Below are 21,747 nucleotides of genomic sequence, written 5' to 3' on the forward strand. Positions count from 1 at the left end.
TCCAGCAGCCTGTGAAACTTTCACAGATCCCTGTTAATATCCTTTTGTCTCAAATCTTTTGACTGAACAGCTGTTTAACTTTGGCTGCAGTTTCCCAATAAAATAACGGGCATTCTTGATCACACCTTGCTCTGATAGGATTAAAAGATATCAAAAGATTATTCTGGATGATTTAGTATTGTGATGATTAATTTTTTTTATTTAAGATGCTGTATCATCAAGTTCTGAGAGGTCTGTGTCTGTACACGTCAAGAGACTCATTGACTCAGAGGTTCATGCAGAAGAACCTTCCCGAACCCTATCCCCAGTCTTCAAGTCACCAAGGAGATCCAGAGCTGAATCTGGTGATTCCTTGGACAGTGTGCCCTCATCAGCTCTTCTCCAAGATCTAAGAGATGGTGGCAGAGTATCCCATGTGTTAGTGAGCAAGTCAGAAGATGTATCCAGTGATGATATTGTGTCCAATCACAAATCTGATATACAAGAGGAGATGGAGTACATAAAATCAGAAGAATCCGAGGTTGAAGATGCTATTAATAAACATTCAGAGGGTTCTGGTGCTTTGTTGACGCTAGATATACACCAGGAAAGCTTACCAGAAGTCCTTCCAAAGAGAGACCTCCACTCTGACACTGAACAGTCTCAGAAGGAACTATTTAGCTTGACTGCTGAAAATATTCAGAGTAGAGAAGAGATCTCAAAACAGAGACAGACAATCAAAGATGATGTAGGGAGTGATCAAAGTGACAGATCAGAAAAGTCCTCTCTCAGCTTGAGCAAGTTGGCACAGGAAAAAGACTTCTCTCTGCCAGAACAAGTTTTTACTCAAAAAGAGCCATCATACTCTGAAGATTTTGTGGGGTCCTCCCCCAGAAAAGAGACATCAGTTGAAGAAACTCCTTCTGCTGAATGTTTCAAAGATGATTTTGAGATGCCTACATTGTCACACAGAAAAGATTCTCAATCACTTAGAGAGAAGTCACAGCATACAAAACCCTCTAGAAGCAGATCCACCAGCCTTGGCAGTGAAGATGAAATCAGTGAATATCTCAGTGACAAGTCTCTCTCTGTCTCTGGCAGTGTGCATTCGGAGAGATTATTAGAACTCAAGTCACCAACAGAGCTCATAAAAAATAAAGAACGCATTGATGTGGAGAAAGAACAAGCCCCCATTGAATCACCACTTCGGGTCTCAATTTCCATCACAGAAGACGCAAACACACTGGTAAATTTCAATATTGGTGACAGGATACTTGTGAGTAACGTCCAGCCTGGAACACTGCGATTCAAAGGTCTGACCAGTTTTGCCAAAGGGTTTTGGGCTGGAGTGGAGCTGGATAAACCTGAAGGAAACAACAATGGGACTTACGATGGTATTAAATATTTTGATTGTAAGGAAAAGCATGGTATTTTTGCTCCTCCTGAAAAGATCTCTCGCATTTTAGAAAGTTTTGATACCTATATAGACACGAATGAAGATGAAGACTCGTTCTTTGATGACAGATTGGGTCAGCACCACAAATCCGAGCAGAAAGACAAAGAAAGTTCCAAATCTGGCAAAGATGAAGAAAGCAAGGGAAGAGATGCAACTGAAAAATCGTCCCAAGATAAAGCTCCACCAGGCATGACTGCTTTAGAAGCCTCTGTTGGGCAAAAAGTTGATGATTACTCCAGTTCTGAAGTAAACCATATAAAGGAGGTTTTCACAGCTATTAGACCACTTGCCAAAGAGCAGTCTGTGGTGGACTGTCTGAAAGATGCTGTAAAAGATGAGATTGTCCATGCAGCATTGGTTTCTACTATAGAAAATGTTGCCACCATTCTATTGGAAGGTACCTCAGATGGTATATTGTCTGAAAAGCTGGAGAGGCAGCAGTCCTCACGGGAGGAATGTACTGAAAAGTCAGATAATTTTTCTTCTGGAGTTTTGGAAAAGCCTGCAACTCCACTTCTGGACCTATTGACCAAGGAAAAGAATCAATTAGAAGCCCAACTTAGACTGCCTCTTAGAGAGGAAGAGAAGTCAAAAAACCAGCTAGAAAAGGTCTCCTTATTGACAGACAGTCTACTTAAGGATTTTGTTAAGGACACTGTCAATCAGCTACAGCAAATCAAGAAGGTCAGGAATGAGAAGATTCATTTTAGCAATCAGGAGCTCTGTGATGTTCAAGAGGAATTATCATCCAGAACCCCAGCCCAGCATATGGAGGAGCAGGTAGCAAAGGACCTGCAGAACTTTTTTTTAAGTTCTGAATTGGAAGATGAAAGAGAAGAAGTTTCCTCTCCAGATATGTGTCCCAGACCAGTGAGTATATAACTTGCATTGATTTCAGAAGCTAATATATTAATTGTTTGTTTGTTTGGATAATTATTGAATCTGAAGATTTTGTTTTCTACCAATTTTGTTTCTCCCAAGTGTTGTCAGGTGACCTCCAGTGTGTGTCTCACTTTATGGTATATTCTGAAACATTTTGGGGATTTACAAAGTTGTATGGAACACCTACTCATATCACATGAAAAACTGAAAAACATTCTACTTAGAGAGCATTCTGCTTACATATATCATCTTTCCTGTATTAGCCTACCCTGTTTTTCATAATCCTAATTGAATCTGCATGAACGCTGACTCTTGTATTTGAAGAGTAAGTTTGCTTCTGCTTACTCTCCATATATAATAATCATCCTCTGACCTTACAGTTAGTTGCTATAGAGATCATTAAGATGTCAAGCTGCTAAAGGTGCTGGGTTAACAGCTCTCTGATAAGTGAAGTTTTATATCCACTGGACAGATATATCATGAACAGTGGAAGTTCAAGCTTCCCCAGAACCACTTCTAAGGGTAAGAATATAAGACATGGCCTCTTTGCTGAGGCTCTTAACAAAGCTGATAAATGTGGTGATATTCTCAATATGTTACTATCACAGAAAGCACCAGCTCACTTTCACATATGCCACCAAACAACCGGCAGCTTGTAATGGCTTTTAGTCTACTGATTTAAGCTAGATTGATACTGGTGGTAAGTGAAGTGAAAAGTTACATATTCCATTACCAAACTGGTCAGCCACCCAACCCCTCACAAACAAATTGGTTTCAGGGCAGAATGAGCAACAAGAACAGATGATCTATTTTAAAAAATGCTTCTCTCTGTTGTAAACTCCCTAATACAGTAACTTTTCAAAAACATTGGGGAAGAAATGATGAAAGTGCAGGTATATGAGTAGAATCAAATGTTTCCACTGGTTTGGGGGTTTTGAGATAATTATTCAAAAGTGCTTTATAAACACTGACAATCATATCAGAAGTACATTTCAAAATCGAATTATAAGAAGTGTTTGTTGGGCAATAGAGTACATTACTGCTTTGAATAGTAACTCTGTAATTCTGTTTCTTATTCCACAGGAGAGTCCAGTGTTTGGTGCCAGCGGACAGGAAGAGCTTGCTAAGAGGCTGGCAGAACTGGAGATCAGCCGGGAATTCCTGAGTGTGTTAGGAGATGATCAAGACTGGTTTGATGAGGACTTTGGCTTGAGCTCCCACAAGGTCCTACAGAAGCAAACTGAAGAATCAGCGGTGCTGCCCAAGACAGAGACACAAAAAGTGCCACCTAAGCCATGTGAGGAGCCTTTGGCTGTTCCACATACTGCAGTGGAAGTAGAAGTCATGGTGCATGCAGCAGCTGAGGAGCTGTGGAAGTTGAAAGAGCTGGGTCATGATCTTCAGAATATCAGCCTTCCCATAGACCTTGGTAATACCACCAAAGAGCAGGACATGGAGACTATAAGCAAACAGGTCTATAAACAGGTACAACCCTGGGGAACATTGATCTCATCCCCTGGATACTTGCCCTCAGAAGCTGAAGTTTTAATTTTGACCTTTTTCTTTTTGTCAAGGCGGTATTTGACTTGACGAGAGAGATTTTTCGGGAAATCTTTGCTGAGGATCCTAATCTGAATCAACCTATTTGGATGAAACCATGTAGAATTACCTCCACTTACTTCCGGCGAGTAAAAGATCCAAATGACCTTGATGAGATCAAGGTAGGAAAGATGCTATTAAATTGAGACTATCCTCATATCATATAATGCTTATATAGCATTTTTTCATTTGTAGCCCACAAAATGCTATGTGTAGGTAGGCAAGCATTACCTGGAGTTTAACAGATGTAGCATTTGAGCACAGAGAGGTTTCAAGAGTGGCTATTTGCTGAAAAGCAATTATGTAAAGATGGTTGTTGTTTTTTTGTTCAATAGATTTACCACCCTCTCTTTCTGGGATGTATTTGCTGACTTTAGTGACTTTAAAAAATTTCCTTTACTGCAGATCTAACAGACCTCAGTCCTGCAATCTGATCTGTCTTGGCAGATCCATACGCCTATGTGGACTTCAGTGGGACTCTATGCAAGGGTCTATTGTCATGGATCTGGTTGCGGGATTGGGGCTAAAGGAGTGAGCTGGATTTTATACTTTCTTGTGCATTATGTTTGTATGCTAAACTTCAATCAGATACACCAGTGCCGACCCCAGTGAAGGCAATGGAGTTGCACAGATGGACTAAAGGCATGATTTGAAGATGAAATGGGTGCACTGCTGTAACTGAGGGCCCAGTTTGGTCTGCAGGCTTTTTATTACTGGTGGTAATGCTCAAGAAAGAAAAATCTCAGCTTGTTGCTGAACCCAGATTTAATTTACAGGGCTGTATGTTAGAAAAAACATGTGTCAAACTAGCACTTTTCATATGGAAATCATTGGGACACAAACAAGGAATATCCCCTGCCTCCAGTGCTGTTTTTCCAAAGTTATTTTTCAGAGTAGAACTGCATTTAAAGTAACTTGCCCAAGATAACACATTTAATCTTTGGCAGAGTCAGGGACAGAACCTAGGTCTATCGAGACATAGCTGTCCCTGAACTGTTAATAGCTGGGAAGAATAAAGTTAAAAGGATAAAGGACTGTCTGTCTCTAACCCTATTTTCCTACAGTGTCCTGTCATAAACTGAATTAGTTTTAGTCTCCAGTTTACTGTATTGTTTAAATGAAAGTTGTGCTCTATGGTTAGTCAAAGCTCTAAGGGCTAAAAAAAATTTCAGCCCTTTTTAAAATATAGTATATGTACTACATAATGTTGCCTCTAAGATAGGGTTATTGCTCAGTGCTTCCATTGTAAATCTCTTGCACTGCAATGTACATTTCACAGTTAAACAGAAATCCACCCTGTATTTTAAGATCAGATTTTGAAGGGCAGGCACTCTGTACGGGATTCACTTCTTCCCTCAAATACAATATTAACTCTTTTCTTTTCCCTATAGAGTTTCATTGCAGCTGAAGTTCTAAAATTATTCAGCTTGAGGAAGGAACCTAATCACAAAACAGATTGGCAGAAGATGATGAAGTTTGGACGCAAGAAACGGGACAGAGTGGATCATATATTGGTCAGTGGATAAAAGCATCCAGTAGTTTGATTGTATTCTATCCCCTGAATACAAAGTGTTTGTTAGTTATATCTCAAAAGAAGGCATGAACCTTTTGACAAAAGGTAGTTAATCCTAGGTGCACAATTTAGAACTATATGTAAGTTCCATATGGTCCACTTACATTTTTGTCTATTTGGGGTACTTGCAATGAACAAAATAACTTTTAAACAGATCATTATGTGTGGATAGAGAGGGTAAGAAGAGGAGAAAGTTGAGAAGCATAAAAAGTTAAAACCATTAATTTAAACAGTGAATTTGTTACAATGTAAAATGCATAACTGAAAGGGTAGCCTTTTTTCTTTGGACCAAAAATGGTATTCCTATCCGTCACAAATTCTAGGAGAAGGACTGGCTTTCTGCCTTGATGAACCAAAGTATTTATTCTTTAGTAATGTTGTTTCCACTGTGACAAGTGATACTGAAATCCAAATAGATTAAGCTCCTTCCTGTGACAGAATTCTGATACAGCATTTCTTGTTTTTTTTCAAGAGTTCTGCAGTTAAGACCAGTACAGAATTTGAAATAGCATTGTAATTTCAAAGTGACTATATCTTCTTCATAGTACTGTGGTAGCAGCTATGCCACATGGTTCCCCCAGCATGTTCACTAATACCTCTGCATGTAAGCTCTGTTGAACAATATACGCTGCCAACGCTGGTGCAGGGATGGAGGATAACTCATGGGAGCAAGCTTTTTAAAGTTGATCTTTGGGTGGTTTTACTGAATGGTTTAGTCGTCTGTGATGAGTCTACTTGGCAATATAAGAGTTCCCAACACATTGCTTTTATCTTAACTATATCCTAAATTGGTATATAAAATTACCAGTTAATTCAAACCATGGATATCTTTGGTCTTTTGTTCTCTCACCTGTGGAAGATTTCCAGCAAAGCATTAGGAAGATTCTTCCACCAGGGACAAAGTTGCACCTTAGCTAGGTAAAGGATTTAAAGTTAGGGTCAAGTATCCTGAGATATCTGGGCTTTATTAGTATATGTGTTGTAACTAATATAATTTATAATAAGCTAAAGTACAGCCACATTAGGTATGGAACATGCAGCTATTGTGTGTCTGCACCAGCTCACTGTACCAGCTTTCAGTTATTATAAATTAGTCTCAATTGGAAACATTCAAAAAAGTGAATCGGGTAGAATGAGGTTGAAAATTCAGACACTAATGTACAATAGTCTTGAGACCTTCCAGATTTCATACAAGAATCCAGGTGTCAAAAGGTTAAAACACTTTAATCCATATATTTTAATAAATACAGTCTGACAAGCCTGTGTTTCATCCCACCTCACTCACACAAAGAAACGGAGGTAAAACAACCACCATTTTAGCTGAAGCATGGGAAAAATACAGACAAACAAACTCTGATATACTGTTTGCTTTAGGATTTGGCATTGCTCAGTGACATAGTTGCTAAGCTTATCACTGCAACGTAAGCAACCAAGAGAGACACTTCTAGCTTAGAAGTTTTCCAGGGTTTGGCTACTTTTTTCTATAAACATATTTGCTAAAACCTCTTTAAACTGTTAAGCAGCTGGTTAGCTTTCCTCTGTTTCCCTAATCAGCCTCCAGCATCTGCCAGTTTTGTTTCTGTGGTCATGAATTGTGAGAATACAAATACTGGATCATGGCAGCATCACTGACTGAATCAGTGGCTTTGCTAAATAGCAGTGTTCAAAAAGAAATAGAACATGATGATTTAACTGGAATTTCGAAAACTCAGTTTCATGTTTTCCTAAGCATGGCAATAGTCCATTAAAGGAACAAATCAAATTTGGTTCCAAATTTAGATTTTGTAGACATATTTCTGTTGCTCTTGGGTTTCTGAAGACAAATTTTCATTAGTTTTCGTCTGTGTTCTTATGTATAAGTTTATTTAAGAAATATATCTGCAGCTCAAATACTGTCTGTCATGCTCTGGAGTGGCTCACAACTGAGTGCCAACCGCAGGGCAGACACACCAAGCTGGTAGTGTGTTCTGTAATTAGAATTCACTAAGCCAATAACAAGTGTGAACTCCTAGATCACTACCAGTCTTACCGTGGAGTCACAGACAGTCCCCTGGGATTCTCCAGGGGGCTTTGCCACCCAGACAAACTGGACTTTGTGGTAAAAGGTCACTCAAACCAAAAATCATGTCACATAAGGTTGCCTCCCGTCCCAAGAGAACTCCGGGTCAGTTGGTATTCTATATCTTACACCAAAGACTACACTGGCAGCCAACTCTATTGTAAATGAACTAGAGGTTTATTATCTAAGAAAAGGCAATGAAAGTTATTAAGAGATTAAAGCAGGTAAAATCTATGCACAAATGAGTCACTCTTTATAATTCCAAATGGTGGCAGTCATGTAATAAACTGCCAGTTTCCCAAAAGTCTTTTCAGGGTACCCAGATTGTCTTTGGGATCTCCGCTTTGCATGTGGTACACATCCCAAACAGTCCAGAGATGAATGCTCTTTCCTTGAATCCATTCTTAAAGCTTCTTCTCACAGAAATCAAGCTGACAGGGTCACTACTCACATGGGCTTTTCCTTTGATGACAGAGAGTGAGGAATGCATTTTGAGTCTTTGATCTCCAATCATCATGAAGACCACTTGCTTTGAAATTAGCATTTTTCTGTTGAAGTTCTTCATTTGCATTTCAAAAGGCTTCTTTCTTGTCTGATGGGTTATTTAGTTACAGGGGTATTTACAATATAAATATTTGCTATTGCATTATAACAGGATACAGATAAGTGAAAACAATGCAAGTAACAACCCATTAGTTTTTCATTATGTTTAAACGCCAGATACACTCTTATGCATTTAACAATTACTTGAAGCTATACTAATACACAAGTGAATTGACCTGTGGCTTCAGCATCAGCTGGCACCTACTCTGCCAATGTTACATTGTCATCATACTAAAATAGAATCTAGAAGTTAAACTGTAGCTAGTCTGTTTATAACGGCTGATTTATTGTCCAAATTTGATTTGCTCCTTATAAAGGACTATTGAAGCGCAGAAAATAAACATAGTGAAAATTAAGTTATAATTATTTTCATTTTTAATAATGTGAGGCAGAGATTCTAAAACTTTCATTGTCTGAAATGAGACATTAGTAGAGTCTCTTGCAGGCTTCTTTCCTTCCCATTCATAATTGTGTAACATCCTGTGACAATTACAGCAATTGCTTACTTGGAAAAGTATTCTTAGTAAAGTGTGTACTTTTGGCTGTATTAAATATAATGTAGCAGCTGGAAACAAGGAGAGCCAGCACCATGTGACTATCCAGCATGCTGGGAACCACAATTTGGAAACCACCAGTGTAATGTGTTTGTAATATAGGCAAGGAAATTTGTTGTACGTTCCTCTTCTCCCAGACTACCAATAATGACAGTCAAGTACTTATAGTGTTGTGACTTTGCCTACCAGGAAGCAAAGAGGTGGTAATTCTGTCAGGCAAGCCCTGCATGTAAGGCCCCATTTTAGAGATTTCTCTTTACTTTTGTTTTTCCTTTTGTTCCTATTTCCTCTTACCCAGCTTTGTCTTTCCCCTTTTCCTCATTTCTAAGCCCAGAACTGAAGAAAAGGACAAGTACAGTTGTTGGGTTTAGTGTTGGGTGGTGGTGGTGGCTTATGATATACAGGAGATCAAACTAGAGACCTGGTGGTCCCTTCTGGCCTTAAACTTCATGACTCTACACAGAATGAGGCACAAAATAGACCTCAAAAAGAGAGCAGAAAAACTGAGGGGGAAGGATGATCAGCAGAGACAACCTCCAATGAGGATTCCCCTACCTTCAGCAGAGAGACAATCTTGTGGCGGAGTGTCAATAACACACAAAGCAGGACAGCATTCCAATAACTCTCCCATCAATCAGGTTTCCATTAATATTGGAGCTGGTCAAAAATGGGGGGGGAAGGGGATTTTGCAAAAATTTTGGAAGTTTTCATTTTGCAGGGCTCAAAGCATCCTTCACCTAAGGAGGCATAAAGGAACTGAGCACTTTGAGCTCTGTGAAGGGGCTGACCACAGTCTGGTCAGCCATGCTGGAAAAAGAGACTTGGTGCGAAATACATCTTTTAACAAACTAGAGTCTCTTGTACAATCGGGTTTAGTTTTAGAAGCGTATTTTTATTTTTGTTTGCTTGTGACTTGTTCTATCTTTATTCCTTATACTTGGTATCACTTAAACCTGTGACTTCTTGTTTAACAAAGTTGTTTAATTTTTACTATAAACCATTCATTGCTTTGATTAAAATAGTGATCCTTAACGCAGCTAATGTAATACGCTGCTAGGTATTTTCTCTTTAAGGGACCAGTGAAATGGATCACTTCTGTAAATGATCAAGGCGAGGGCTTGACACTGCAGAGCAGACAGTTTGGGGGAAAATTTGGGACTGTGAGAGTGTTGGGATCACCCTGGAAAAAGTACTGGGTGGTAGAAGCCGGGGTGTGATCTGCATGCTTGTAAGCTGGCTGTTGGTGTCAAGGCTGTTAGCCACATCAGCATTGCATTTAAGGCGCTCCAAGTTTCAGGGCAGGCAGTGACGCAACCCCTTACTGGTCTGGGTTGAACCCCAAAGTGTTACAGATTCCCAATTGGCTTTCATTGCAAATTCGGTACCTAACTGCCCTTTGCACCTTTGAAAATTTCCCCTTCAGTCTTCAAGAAGGTCCCTCCTCTTCTAAAGATCTTGATGCTTTTTTATTATGTTCAGGCACAGATAGTAGATTGGCTTGCCTCTGCAACAACAGCCAGAGTACCCTGCTTTTTCACTTGGGCCGTTAGGCCTAAAGCCCTGTCCACAAGCATATTTATCATAGAATCTTAGAACTGGAAGGGACCTTGAGACGTCATCTTGTCCAGTCCCCTGCACTCGTAGCAGGACTAAGTATTATCTAGACCATTCCTGACAGGTTTGTCTAACCTGGAGATTCCACAGCCTCCCTAGGCAATTTATTCCAGTGCTTAACCACCCTGACAGCTAGGAAGTTTTTCCTAATGTCCAACCAAAACCTCCCTTGCTGCAATTTAAGCCCATCACATGTTGTCCTTTCCTCAGAGGTTAAGAAGAACAATTTTTCTCCCTCCTCCTTGTAACAACCTTTTCTGTACTTGAAAACTGTTATGTCCCCTCTGTCTTCTCCAGACTAAACAAACCCAACTTTTTCAATCTTCCCTCGTAGGTCATGTTTTCTAGACCTTTAATCATTTGTGTTGCTCTTCTCTGGACTTTCTCCAGTTTGTCCACATCTTTCCTGAAATGTGGCGCCCAGAACTGGACACAATACTCCAGTTGAGGCTTAATCAGCGCAAAGTGGAGTGGAAGAATTACTACTCGTGTCTTGCTTGCAACATTCCTATTAATACATCCCAGAATGATGATGATGGGGTTTTTTTCTTTTTTGTCAACAGTGTTATATTGTTGAATCGTATTTAGCTTGTGATCCACTATGATCCCCAGATCCCTTTCCGCAGTACTCCTTCCTAGGCAGTCATTTCCCATTTTACATGTGTGCAACTGATTGTTCCTTCCTAAATGGAGTACTTTGCATTTGTCCTTATTGAATTTCATCCTATTTACTTCAAACCATTTCTCCAGTTTGTCCAGATCATTTTGAATTTTAATCCTTGCAACTCCTCCCAGCTTGGTATCGTCTGCAAACTTCATAAGTGCACTCTCTATGCCATTATCTAAATCATTGATGAAGATGTTGAACAGAACTGGCCCTAGAACTGATCCCTGCAGGACCCCATTCGTTATGCCCTTCCAGCATGACTGTGAACCACTCTCTGGGAACGGTTTTTCAACCAGTTTTGCACCCACGTTATAGTAGCTCCATGTAGGTTGAATTTTCCTAGTTTGTTTCTAAGATCATGTGAGACAGTTTCAGAAGCTCTACTAAAGTCAAGATATACCACGTCTACCGCTTCCCCCTTATCCACAAGGCTTGTTACCGTGTCAGAGAAAGCTATCAGGTTGGTTTGACATGATTTGTTCTTGACAAATCAATGCTGACTGTTACTTATCACCTTATTATCTTCTAGATGTTTGCAAATTGATTGCTTAATTATTTGCTCCATTACCTTTCCGCGTACAGAAGTTAAGCTGACTGGTCTGTAATTCCCCGGGTTGTCCTTATTTCCCTTTTTATAGATTGGCGCTATATTTTCCCTTTTCCAGTCTTCTGGAATTTCTCCAGTCTTCCATGACTTTTCAAAGATAATCACTAATGGCTCAGATATCTCCTCAGTCAGCACCTTGAGTATTCTAGGATGCATTTCATCAGGCTCTGGTGGCTTGAAGACATCTAACTTGTCTAAGTAATTTTTAACTTGTTCTTTTCCTATTTTAGCCTCTGATCCTACCTCATTTTCACTGGCATTCACTATGTTAGACGTCCAGTCTCTAGCTAGTGTGAACTCGTTTTGTGCCTTGGCCTTTCTAATTTTGTCCCTACATACTTGTGTTGTTTATATTCATCCTTTGTAATTTGACTTAGTTTCCACTTTTCGTAGGACTCTTTCTTTTTTTTTTCTTTTTTTAGATCATTGACAATCTCCTGGTTAAGCTAGGGTGGTCTCTTACCATACTTCCTATCTTTCCTATGCAGTGGGATAGTTTTCTCTTGTGCCCTTAATTATGTCTTTGAAACTATCTTCAATTGTTTTTCCCTTTAGACTTGCTTCCCAGGGGATATTACCTACCAACTCCCTACGTTTGCTAAAGTCTGCCTTCTTGAAATCTATTGTCTTTATTTTGCTGCTCTCCCTCCTGCCATTCTTTAGAATCATGAACTCTACCATTTCATGATCACTTTCACCCAAGCTGCCTTCCATTTTCAAATTCTCAACCATTTCTCAGAATTGAATCTAGAACAGCCTCTCCTCTACTAGCTTTCTCCACCTTCTGAAATAAAAAATGGTCTCCAATACATTCTGAGAACTTGTTGGATAATCTGTGCCCTGCTGTGTTATTTGCCCAACAGATGTCTGAGTAGTTGAAGTCCTCCATCACCACCAAGTCCTGTGTTTTGGATGATAGATAGTTGTTTAAAAAAAGCCGCCTCCACCTCTCCTTCCTGGTTAGGTGGTCTGTAGTAGACCCCTACCATGACATCACCCTGTTTTTTACCCCTTTTATCCTTATCCAGAGACTTTCAACAAGTCTGTTTCCTATTTCCATCGCAACTCTTAGGCCAATTGTACATATTTTTAATATATAAGGCAACAGCTCCCTTTTTTCCTGCCTGTCCTTCCTGAGCAAGCAAGACCCTTCTATACCAATATTCCAGTCATATGTATTATCCCACCAAGTCTCTGTGATGCCAACTATGTCATAGTTGTGTTTATTTACTAGCATTTCAAGTTTTTCTTGTTTATTCCCCATACTTCTCACATTAGTATACAGGCATCTAAGATACTGATTTGATTCCCCCCTACCTTCAGTTATGTCTTGTCTCTCCCTTATCCCTGCTATAACAGCCTATGCTCCCCCCAAATTTCGACCCTTCTCCCAGGTCTCCAAGTTTTTTACTTACCTGTGGGCTTTGGTCACCTGCCCACCTGTATGGGACTAGGACAAGGAGCTATACCACTGCTTTCTTCCTCTATCCCTTTTCAGAGTTTTGAGGAAGGTGAAGCATGACAAAGAAGAGGTAATGCTGTCAAGCCTCTTGAAGGCCCATGCCCTTAGTTTTTTGAGCTGATGAGCCTGTCATTGGCCACTGCTTGACCTTCTGGACCTGTTGATCCAAGGCCCACAATCTTCCTCTTTCAGTGTGATTTGGAGAGATTGGAAATAAAGCAAAGCTGCTTACTAGAAGAGGAAATCTGTTTTGAAATTGCAGTCTTTCTAGCTAGCAACAGAGAGCCTACTCCTGTGAAATACACATGAATTTGGAACCGTTTTTTTGTTCAGTGGGGCAACAAGAAGAATATCAATGCCTGCACAAGACATATTAATGCCCTCATTGTAGGGTTTCAAAAAGAGCTCAGTGTCTATAACCTAAGCGTCTGCTCTTCTGTCCTCTCTCTTATTGGAGTTCTTTCAGGAGCAGGGACACTAGTTCCCAGCTGATTTTTATTCAGTTTTGTTGGAGACACCTGCATCATCCAGTAACTTCTTAGTGGGACCTGTCCTTCATTTTGCAGGTACCCATGTTTGCATTTGAATCCCAGAAGGAAGTCTCCTTCTGCAGATGCTGCCCAAGCTACCCTTTTGAAGTGCTGCTTTTAATTGTCATAGTACCTTGTCAGACAGATGGGAGAATTTTAAGCTCCCTCATTTTCTCTCTCTCCTACACATCTGTGCACACCTCCTTCAGTATTTTCCAGGTAAGATGGTATTTGTTTTCCTGCCAGAATTCATCCTTGAGGGGGGACATGAATTCTGCTTCAGTTAACCTGTCCTGTTCACAACTTTATCCAAGCCCTGCTGCTCTCCAAGGTGGGAAACTTCAGTCCTGGTGTCAGAGGTGTGAAGTTCTACTGAATTCTTTCATGAGATTTCAGAAAGTTTCAACAATTTTTTTGTGCTTTTAAGATTGCTGCAAGTGTGTAAAAACTCACTTTAACCACCAGATAGGTAATGACCAGTATCATTTGCTTATTAGCCAGCCAAGTGCTAATGTACCAGTTTGGTCAAACATCACCAACTAAAGGTGTCTCAGTAACTTCATGGACTGAGGCCTCTTTGAAAAAATGTAAAGCCACATGGCACTCTCCACCCATGTTCATAAAGCACTATCACCTAGACTGCCTGCACCTGAGTGTTTCTTCAGCTGTAGAGCTCTGCAGTCAGCATGATAAGGTAGGTCCTCCTCAGAGCACCACTTGGTGCATGCAGTGTATGTCTTTGACTAAATCCATTGGAAGGGTAGGAGAAGAGTGGTGTAGAACAAAAGAAATTTAGTCTCTGTAATTCCTTTTCTTAGTCTTCTCCCCTGTCATCCTTCATCCCACCCTCCTTTCCTCTGAGGAGAGGTGCCACCCTATATTCTTATACCTTTTTCTAATTTCTTTGTTAACTGTCTGTGACGTTCCCCTGGTGTTATCTGGACCGGTGATCTGCTAGGTCACTCCAACCCTCCACTCTGGGCCTTACCCTGCTCTGCTGTGAGAACTCCCACTCCTGGGCTGTTCACGCACAGCCTTTGGCATGTAAGCTGCTTGGATTGTGCAACCAAATGACACTAGCCAATATCTCTGGTCCCAGACACAACCCTAGGAACCTCCGTCTTTCAGTGTCCAGTTATTCCCACAGGACACTGCAAGCTTATATGAGTTTGTCAGTTTAACAAAGAAATTGATATGTACCAGGCTTGTTATCCCAAGAGGAGTCTCTGACACATTTCAAACCAAACACACTGCCTCAGGTAGAGTAAACAAACAAATTTATACATCTTTGTAGTTAAAGTGATTATAAGTCAAAGTCAAAGCACAATAAGTCAGATTTGGTCAAATGAAATAAAAGCAAAACACATTCTAAGCTGATCTTAACACTTTCAGTGCCTTTACAAACTAAGGTTCTTTTCACCACAGGCTGGCTGGTTGCCCTTCAGCCAGGCTCTCCCCTTTGATCAGTGCTTAAGTTGCTTGGTGGTGGTGTCTGTAGATGGAGGTGGAAGAGAGGTGGATGGGAGTGTCTCTCCCTTTTATCATGTTCTTTCTTCCCTCTTGGCTTCCCCTGCCCCCCAACTCAGGTGAGCATTATCTCATCATAGTCCCAAACTAACCAAGGGAAGGGGGGTGACTCACTCAAGAGACCAACAGATCCTTTGTCGCTGCCTAGGCCAGTGTCCTTTGTTCTTGTGAGGCTGGGCTGGGTTTGTCCCATACATGCCCTGATGAAATGTGAACTGCCCCTCTTCTCCTGGAGAGTTTTGCCTGGGCTTGTTTTAAGCCATGAGAACACATTTTCAGCCTCAAAACTATATACATAAAATTACAACCTATAACATTACTATAACAACAATGCTCAGTGCATCATGAGACTTCCAAAGACACCTGACATGACGAGCTTTGCATTGGATACCACACAATCATATAAGGATGAACATGGGGGTGCAGGGTGTTCCCCTGAGTTATAGAGTGTCACACTGGCCTCTCAGAGCCTCTCCTTCCTGGGGGGGGAAGTGAAAGGACTGACCTCTGATATACAGGGCTTGGTTGACAGAGTCTTTGCCACCTTGTTTCCTTGTAGTCAAAGCCATAGCACTTTGTCTTTAACTGTTGGTTCCCGTTAGCCCTCTTTTTTTCCCCCCATACTGCTATGACAAAAAGGAATGATTAGGGAGTGATTTTCCTTTGTCTTATACATGTATGAATGACAGTTTCTTTAACTACACTAGGGCGGATCTATGGAAGCCTGCAGAGCACTAATGAAAGTACAGGACACCTAAAAATTGCCCTTTCACGCTTGTTTGGTGAGGTGCATTTTTTTTCCAAACACTTCAATAAGTATAAAGGAGCTGTCAAACTGTGAAACCACGTGCATTACTGAGGGCTTGTAGACATAGCTAGAACCTTGGAAGTTCTGTTCCTCTATGGTCTCCATTGCAGCCTGTTGGGCCTTCACATTACTTTTGGATTATTAAATTGCAAAGAATTCTTGTACAGTAGCTTGCCCCCTTTCACACTCTCAACAGATGAAGTCCCCTTGTGTAGACAACTCAAAACACTAAACAAAGAGGAAGAGGGTACTGGGTTTATTTCAGTTCTCCCTCTTTCCCTGCTCCCTTATTATATAAATAGAGTAAAATACCATAGATATTGATATCATAACTAATAAAATTATCACAAGCAAAGTTTTTCAGCCTTGTTTTGACCATGTATTCCAAAGTAATGTCTGCCTGATCTTCTTACTAGTTGTCCATATGTATTTTGGGATAGCTTTTATCCACAATGAGGTTTCCTTCTTTTCCTTTTCTGATTATATAATATAAATATATTTTAATTAAGGTAAACAGATACTCTTGTGCCAAATATAAGGTTCATGGCTCAGTGTTGGTTAGCACTGAAGCTGAGCAAATAGTGGAAGAGTTTTCAAGAGATACTCCCTAGCGTTCAAAAGAATGTTTTATTTGATTTCATGTTCTTTCTGAGCAAGTTAAAACACTCAAGGTTTACTAATGTGAATACATATGGAAGCAAAATTTTAGCATGAATGCTCAAAAGGTCTAATTTCAAATTGTAATATTCGTAACATTCAGTGTGACTATAGCCTTTGGACTATGCATTATTTGCTGATGATTTCTGTCTGTGTTCTTGAATGGAGCCCGTCATCTGGGGTAATTTTGAATAACAATTAAGAACTGCGGGATCTGCTCATGGACAAGAAAAAGAAAAATCATCAAATTGTTAGAAACTGTTTAGCTGTACGTAGCATAAAATTCAGTTAGTAGTAATGCTTTCAAGAGCAGTGAAGCATAAAATATGCTATACAAAGAAACCGTTTTGCAGTATCATAGTATTGCACAACAGCATTGCATGCTAGCATTTTTTATTCTACCGTCAAGAGAATTAGTAGTAAAATGTAAATTTCTTTGATACTATGGGTTTCTGATGCTTATTTAGCCATGTTCTAATCACCTACCTTCTTCCTCCCTCTGTTTTTCTTTGTACTTTCTTACAGATTTCAATCATATTTTCCTCTTTTGTGCAACACTGATCACATCATTGACTTTTTATAAATAAAAAAATAATTTTTAAGAATATTTCAATTTGAATTCACACTATTGATCAGGAATGATGACACATCAGTAGTGTTTTTCAAGCACAAAACTTATATAAAAATAGAATGGATTTCTTTAAAATGAACAGTAAGCCAAAGGGGAAAAATTTAAAAGTAAAAATATTCTGGTAAAAGTAATGTATCTGGTTAAGAGATCAGCTGTATAATATAACTCTTCATTTTACTGCACTAAGAATTGTTGTGGAACAACTTATATATAAAAACAATTCTGTCATTGCCAGTTATTTCTTATTCTACATTTTCTGTGCTTGTTTTGTACTTGTCCTAGAAGGCCTGAAGAATAATATTCCAAGAAACAATGGAGTGTTAACACGTTTTTTTTCCCTCTAAAATCCAAGGTGCAGGAACTCCATGAGGAAGAAGCTCAGTGGGTGAATTATGATGAGGATGAGCTCTGTGTGAAGATGCAGTTGGCAGATGGGATCTTCGAGGCCTTAATCAGAGACACTATTAATGTTCTGAACCAGATAAATGAAAAACAAGGGAGACTACTGCTTTTGTGACATCTGTGATAATAAACCAGAAACTGCGAAACTTCTTGTCATGGGCTTTCTGACTCCTGACATATACTACATCTCCACCATAGCAATATTGCTGCTGGACTTACATACATGGTTTTAAAGGCAGTTCAGATGTGATAAAGGAACACAGTATTACATCCCGCTGCCTTTAGAGACCTTACACTGGATTTGTTGTTGTAAACAAGCATGGTCCTTCACTTGATGGCTTGTGGTGTGTTCACACCATCCTTTTGCTAATTCAGCACAGAGAATATATGTCAGCACCTCTCCATGGTCTCAGACTGGGACTGTGAACTTCAGATTGTACTCTGAAAGTGGTTGGATGTGATTGGGTTGAGGTACTGGTCACTTGGCCCAAAATTGCTGTCAGCAATCTAAACTGAAGTGATCTTTAGAAAGGTGTATTGGGTGATTTTGATAACTGCTTGTCAGTTTTTAGCCATAAATGGACATTACAGCAATTAATAGTGTTACATTATTAACCACTTTGTATCTGCAGTCCTAACAATATGCATCAATTTTTCCACTTGAGAGTCCATTTAATTCCCTTGAAGTCCATTCCCATCTTTCTTCATGCGATGTGGTACCAGACATGATCGGTGGGCTAACAAAGAGGAACATGGATGAGCTTGCTTTTTTGCATTCATCTAAAGAATTCTTACTTGTTTCCTGTCTAATGTGCTTCAGTCAAGAGTTAAGAGCAAAGTAAAGGCCACCAAAAACTGGGCATAATAGACTAGACGTTGGTCAGCTTTACTCCTACCATGCAGCATTTCTTCATCTCCTGAACTACCAGCAGCTCTTAGATAAATGGATACTCAGGATTCTCTCAGGCAGTAGACATGCAGGAGTGGAAAATGTTTCTTCACAAAACTTTGGCCTTCAATAGCTCTGCTTCCTCCCTTGCTACCACCCAACCCTAATAAAACTGCTTCTCTGATATTTGAACGATTAGGGAAATGAGTATTCACCAAAGAAAGTGATGTCCAGTGCTTGACTGTGTACTTGTTCTGTGGTTGTGGGATTTTTAACTTATTTTAAGATAATTTATTACATTGGAGTTAAGGAAAGTGTCCAGTGCAGTGGTTGCACTGTCTTAGGTTTTGAAACAGCAGAACCGGTGAAAGGTACCTATGTAATACTGCATCTGTCCTGGAAACTTCTAGGGTCCATATTCTTTGCACAAAAGTCCAGCTTCTTGAGACGGGGGGTCAAAAAGAAACAAACTTCAGTGGTCAAATGTGGGAAGAAAAGGGGAAGACTATGAAAAGAGCCTCATCTGGACAAATTTCAGTGATTGTGGAGTGTTTAAGGGAGTAATCTGAAGACAAGATGTGAAAATATTTCCTGCTCCCTCGTTACATGCCTTCCTTCTCACAAATGTTCTTTTTCCAGAGCATTAGGCAGTAGGGAGCCACCCTGTTGTATTTTTGGAGCTATGCCCTTCGTCTTTGAGTGCTTTCTTAATCTGTCCTCCCTTTTTGTGTTTCTTGGATGAACACAGACAATCTGGGATTGAGTATTAATGCCTTAATAATGGAAGTCCTGTTTACTAACATGGGATGAGACCCAAAGCAGATTCGTATTCTCCAGGCATGTTGGAGTATTGAAGTGCATGCAAAAGCATGTTAGGAGGCACCCAAAAATGCTGCAGCCCATGATATGCATGTGGGGAGATTTCTGCTCCTTTCCTTCCATCTGTTTTTGTTTCTTGGATTTCCTACTGTGCATACGTGTGCTACTGCTCTGTTATGTTTCTCTCTCTTTCCATCTTTCCTTTTTGAGAAACTGTCATTGGAATATTTGCATTTTGCACAATGACACACAACTGGTAATTCTTTAAATCAGGGACAGCACTGAGAAATGTTGGCTTTTCAATCCAATCAGATTCTCAGATGTAGTAGTGCCAGCACCTCACGTGTGAGTTATTAATGGTGAGCCATATCCATGAAAGCTTAATGAGCAAACAACAAACAGGAGCAAATAGTGTCTTGGAACACCTCAGATAGGGCACACGTATCAATCTGTATGTGGTAGCGTTCTTTCTAGCTGTCCAGAAGTCAGATGATTTTCATGGGTGGCATGCATCTTTTTCATGAGTGATTCACTTGTGTCTGTAAATTAGCATTCTGATGCTAAACCTCAGCATTGTCTTAAGCATTTGACAAAAACCAACTACAGCTGCTGTTTAACCAGTATGGTATTACTAATCAGGTCACTGTCTGTTTCCTTTTCCTGGGTCTATCTTCTTTTCAACAGAGAATATTGTTATTTTTATACATAGTTATAGAAGAGGGCAGAGTACTAGCAGAAGGAGAGAAACCTACAAAGTACATCTGTGGCATGGGTATCATAGAAATAAGTTAGTTTCCATCCCGAGAAACCATGACCATTGCTGAGATAGTAAGATGGACTGCATCTCTGAGGCTTCCTGCTGGGATACAGAGTTTGTGCATGTGTGGTACATGCACCAGCAGAGAGTGTATTGTACTGGCAATCTTTCAAGATGTGGAAGAATGGAGATTACTTGTGCCCTTGTTGGCTTGAGTAAGCAAATATCTAGGTATCAGCTGCAGAAACAGTTGCTACCTCTCCAGGTCTTTGGGCAAAAAGAAACTGTGTTAAAGTAATGGTTTTGGAGAGATCACCATTTATTTTTGGTACCAATTCGTAATGGGAGCAGCCTAGACTAAAACAACTATGGCTGTTAAATTACATTCTCAACACTTGATAATTGTTGAGGTACACTGGAGGCTAGGACTGATGATCATCGACACTTGCTGATGGTCCTTCCAGGTCAGGCTTTGTGATCAATTGTTGAAGCAGTATGGGGAAGCCTTGAGTTGAATAAAGAAAAGCTGAATTTTCTCCCGCCCTCCCCCCCCCCCCCGCCTTTTTATGTCAAGCCCAAGGTGTTCTGTCTGGGTCATGGTTGAATTATCTTGGTGCAGCAGTGTTGGAAAATCCAAGGTTGAGGGAACATGGAAACTCCAGAATTTTTCTGAGCCCAAAAATAGGGTGAGCCCTCTATGGCAGAGTCAGAAAGTGCTGGATAGAGTTGATATGAAGACCTATGTCCCTTTTCAGTCTAGGAGGAGGTCTGTTAATGCAAGGTAGAACAGCCCAGGTTTGTATGAATATGGAGAGAGACCACTTCTCTCAGACTAGGATAATGCCTGAGCTACAGATCTGGGCTATTACTACTTTACCTTTCAGAAAAGGTTTTGTTGCTCATAAGGTTTTGTGGCCTGTTTGAAAAATCTATCTTGTTCACTTTCCTTTCTTGAAAAAGTGGCCTTAGCTTTTTGCAATACTTGAATAAATTGTGTATGTGCAAAAGATTTTCAGTAGCACAGCGTTAGAGAGCATTTAAATAACGCTTCTGCAAAGAACTGAGTGTAGTTCAGACTTTCAGATCCCTTAAGAATACTAGGAGAATAAATTCTATTCAGCAGAGTAACAGTTGAAACTTACAAGGTATTTAGTTCAAATTGTAGGAATTTTGAAGTGTTTACAAATCAGCTAAAATGGAGAAAAGCAAAATATCCAGAACATATTTGAAATATAAAAATTAAAAATGCAAAAATATATACAGATGAAAAAGGAGTACTGTAATTAACCTGCATTTAATAGGTTTTTTCCTTGACTTTGCAGAGACTTTTTATATACATTTGCAAAGCCGCCTTGGGAGACCCTCTCTCCCTGTGTACTGTATTGTGCAGATATTAAAATAAATAAACCTGTTTACTGTGTTTGTGTAAATAACCCGTTAACCTGGTTTCCATGCCAGTTTTCAGCCAATAATCGCATCCAGTGCAGCTTTGCACAGTAGAGTTAAGGATGTGGGTTTTTTTGTAATTATGAACTGTAAAATAACCAGGGTTGTCCCTGTGTACACCAATGTAAATATCTTTGTTAACTGAAATGTACTTTGAGGATAAAACCTGTAAATAAACTGATTTATAAATTAATTCTTATTTCCTGCTTCTTTATAAAATGGAGTG

At 39.9% G+C, this 21,747-nt stretch overlaps 1 protein-coding gene across 11 annotated transcripts in view; it reads left to right on the forward strand.

Annotated features, from left to right (window-relative positions):
- CEP350 (centrosomal protein 350) overlaps positions 1-17,756 on the forward strand; it is a 143,989-nt gene extending 126,233 nt beyond the window's left edge. For all 11 annotated transcript variants that reach the window (XM_039486128.1, XM_039486132.1, XM_039486133.1 and 8 more), the window contains 5 exons: positions 207-2,305; positions 3,401-3,802; positions 3,892-4,038; positions 5,308-5,430; positions 17,561-17,756. In XM_039486128.1, coding sequence (XP_039342062.1) covers positions 207-2,305; positions 3,401-3,802; positions 3,892-4,038; positions 5,308-5,430; positions 17,561-17,725 — 2,936 coding nt within the window. In that variant the 3' untranslated portion in view covers positions 17,726-17,756. The remainder of the gene's footprint in view (positions 1-206; positions 2,306-3,400; positions 3,803-3,891; positions 4,039-5,307; positions 5,431-17,560) is intronic.
- The last annotated feature ends 3,991 nt before the right edge of the window (positions 17,757-21,747 follow it).

This window comes from Mauremys reevesii, linkage group 8 (genome assembly GCF_016161935.1).
Source record: "Mauremys reevesii isolate NIE-2019 linkage group 8, ASM1616193v1, whole genome shotgun sequence".
In the NCBI taxonomy this organism is placed as follows: domain Eukaryota; kingdom Metazoa; phylum Chordata; order Testudines; family Geoemydidae; genus Mauremys; species Mauremys reevesii.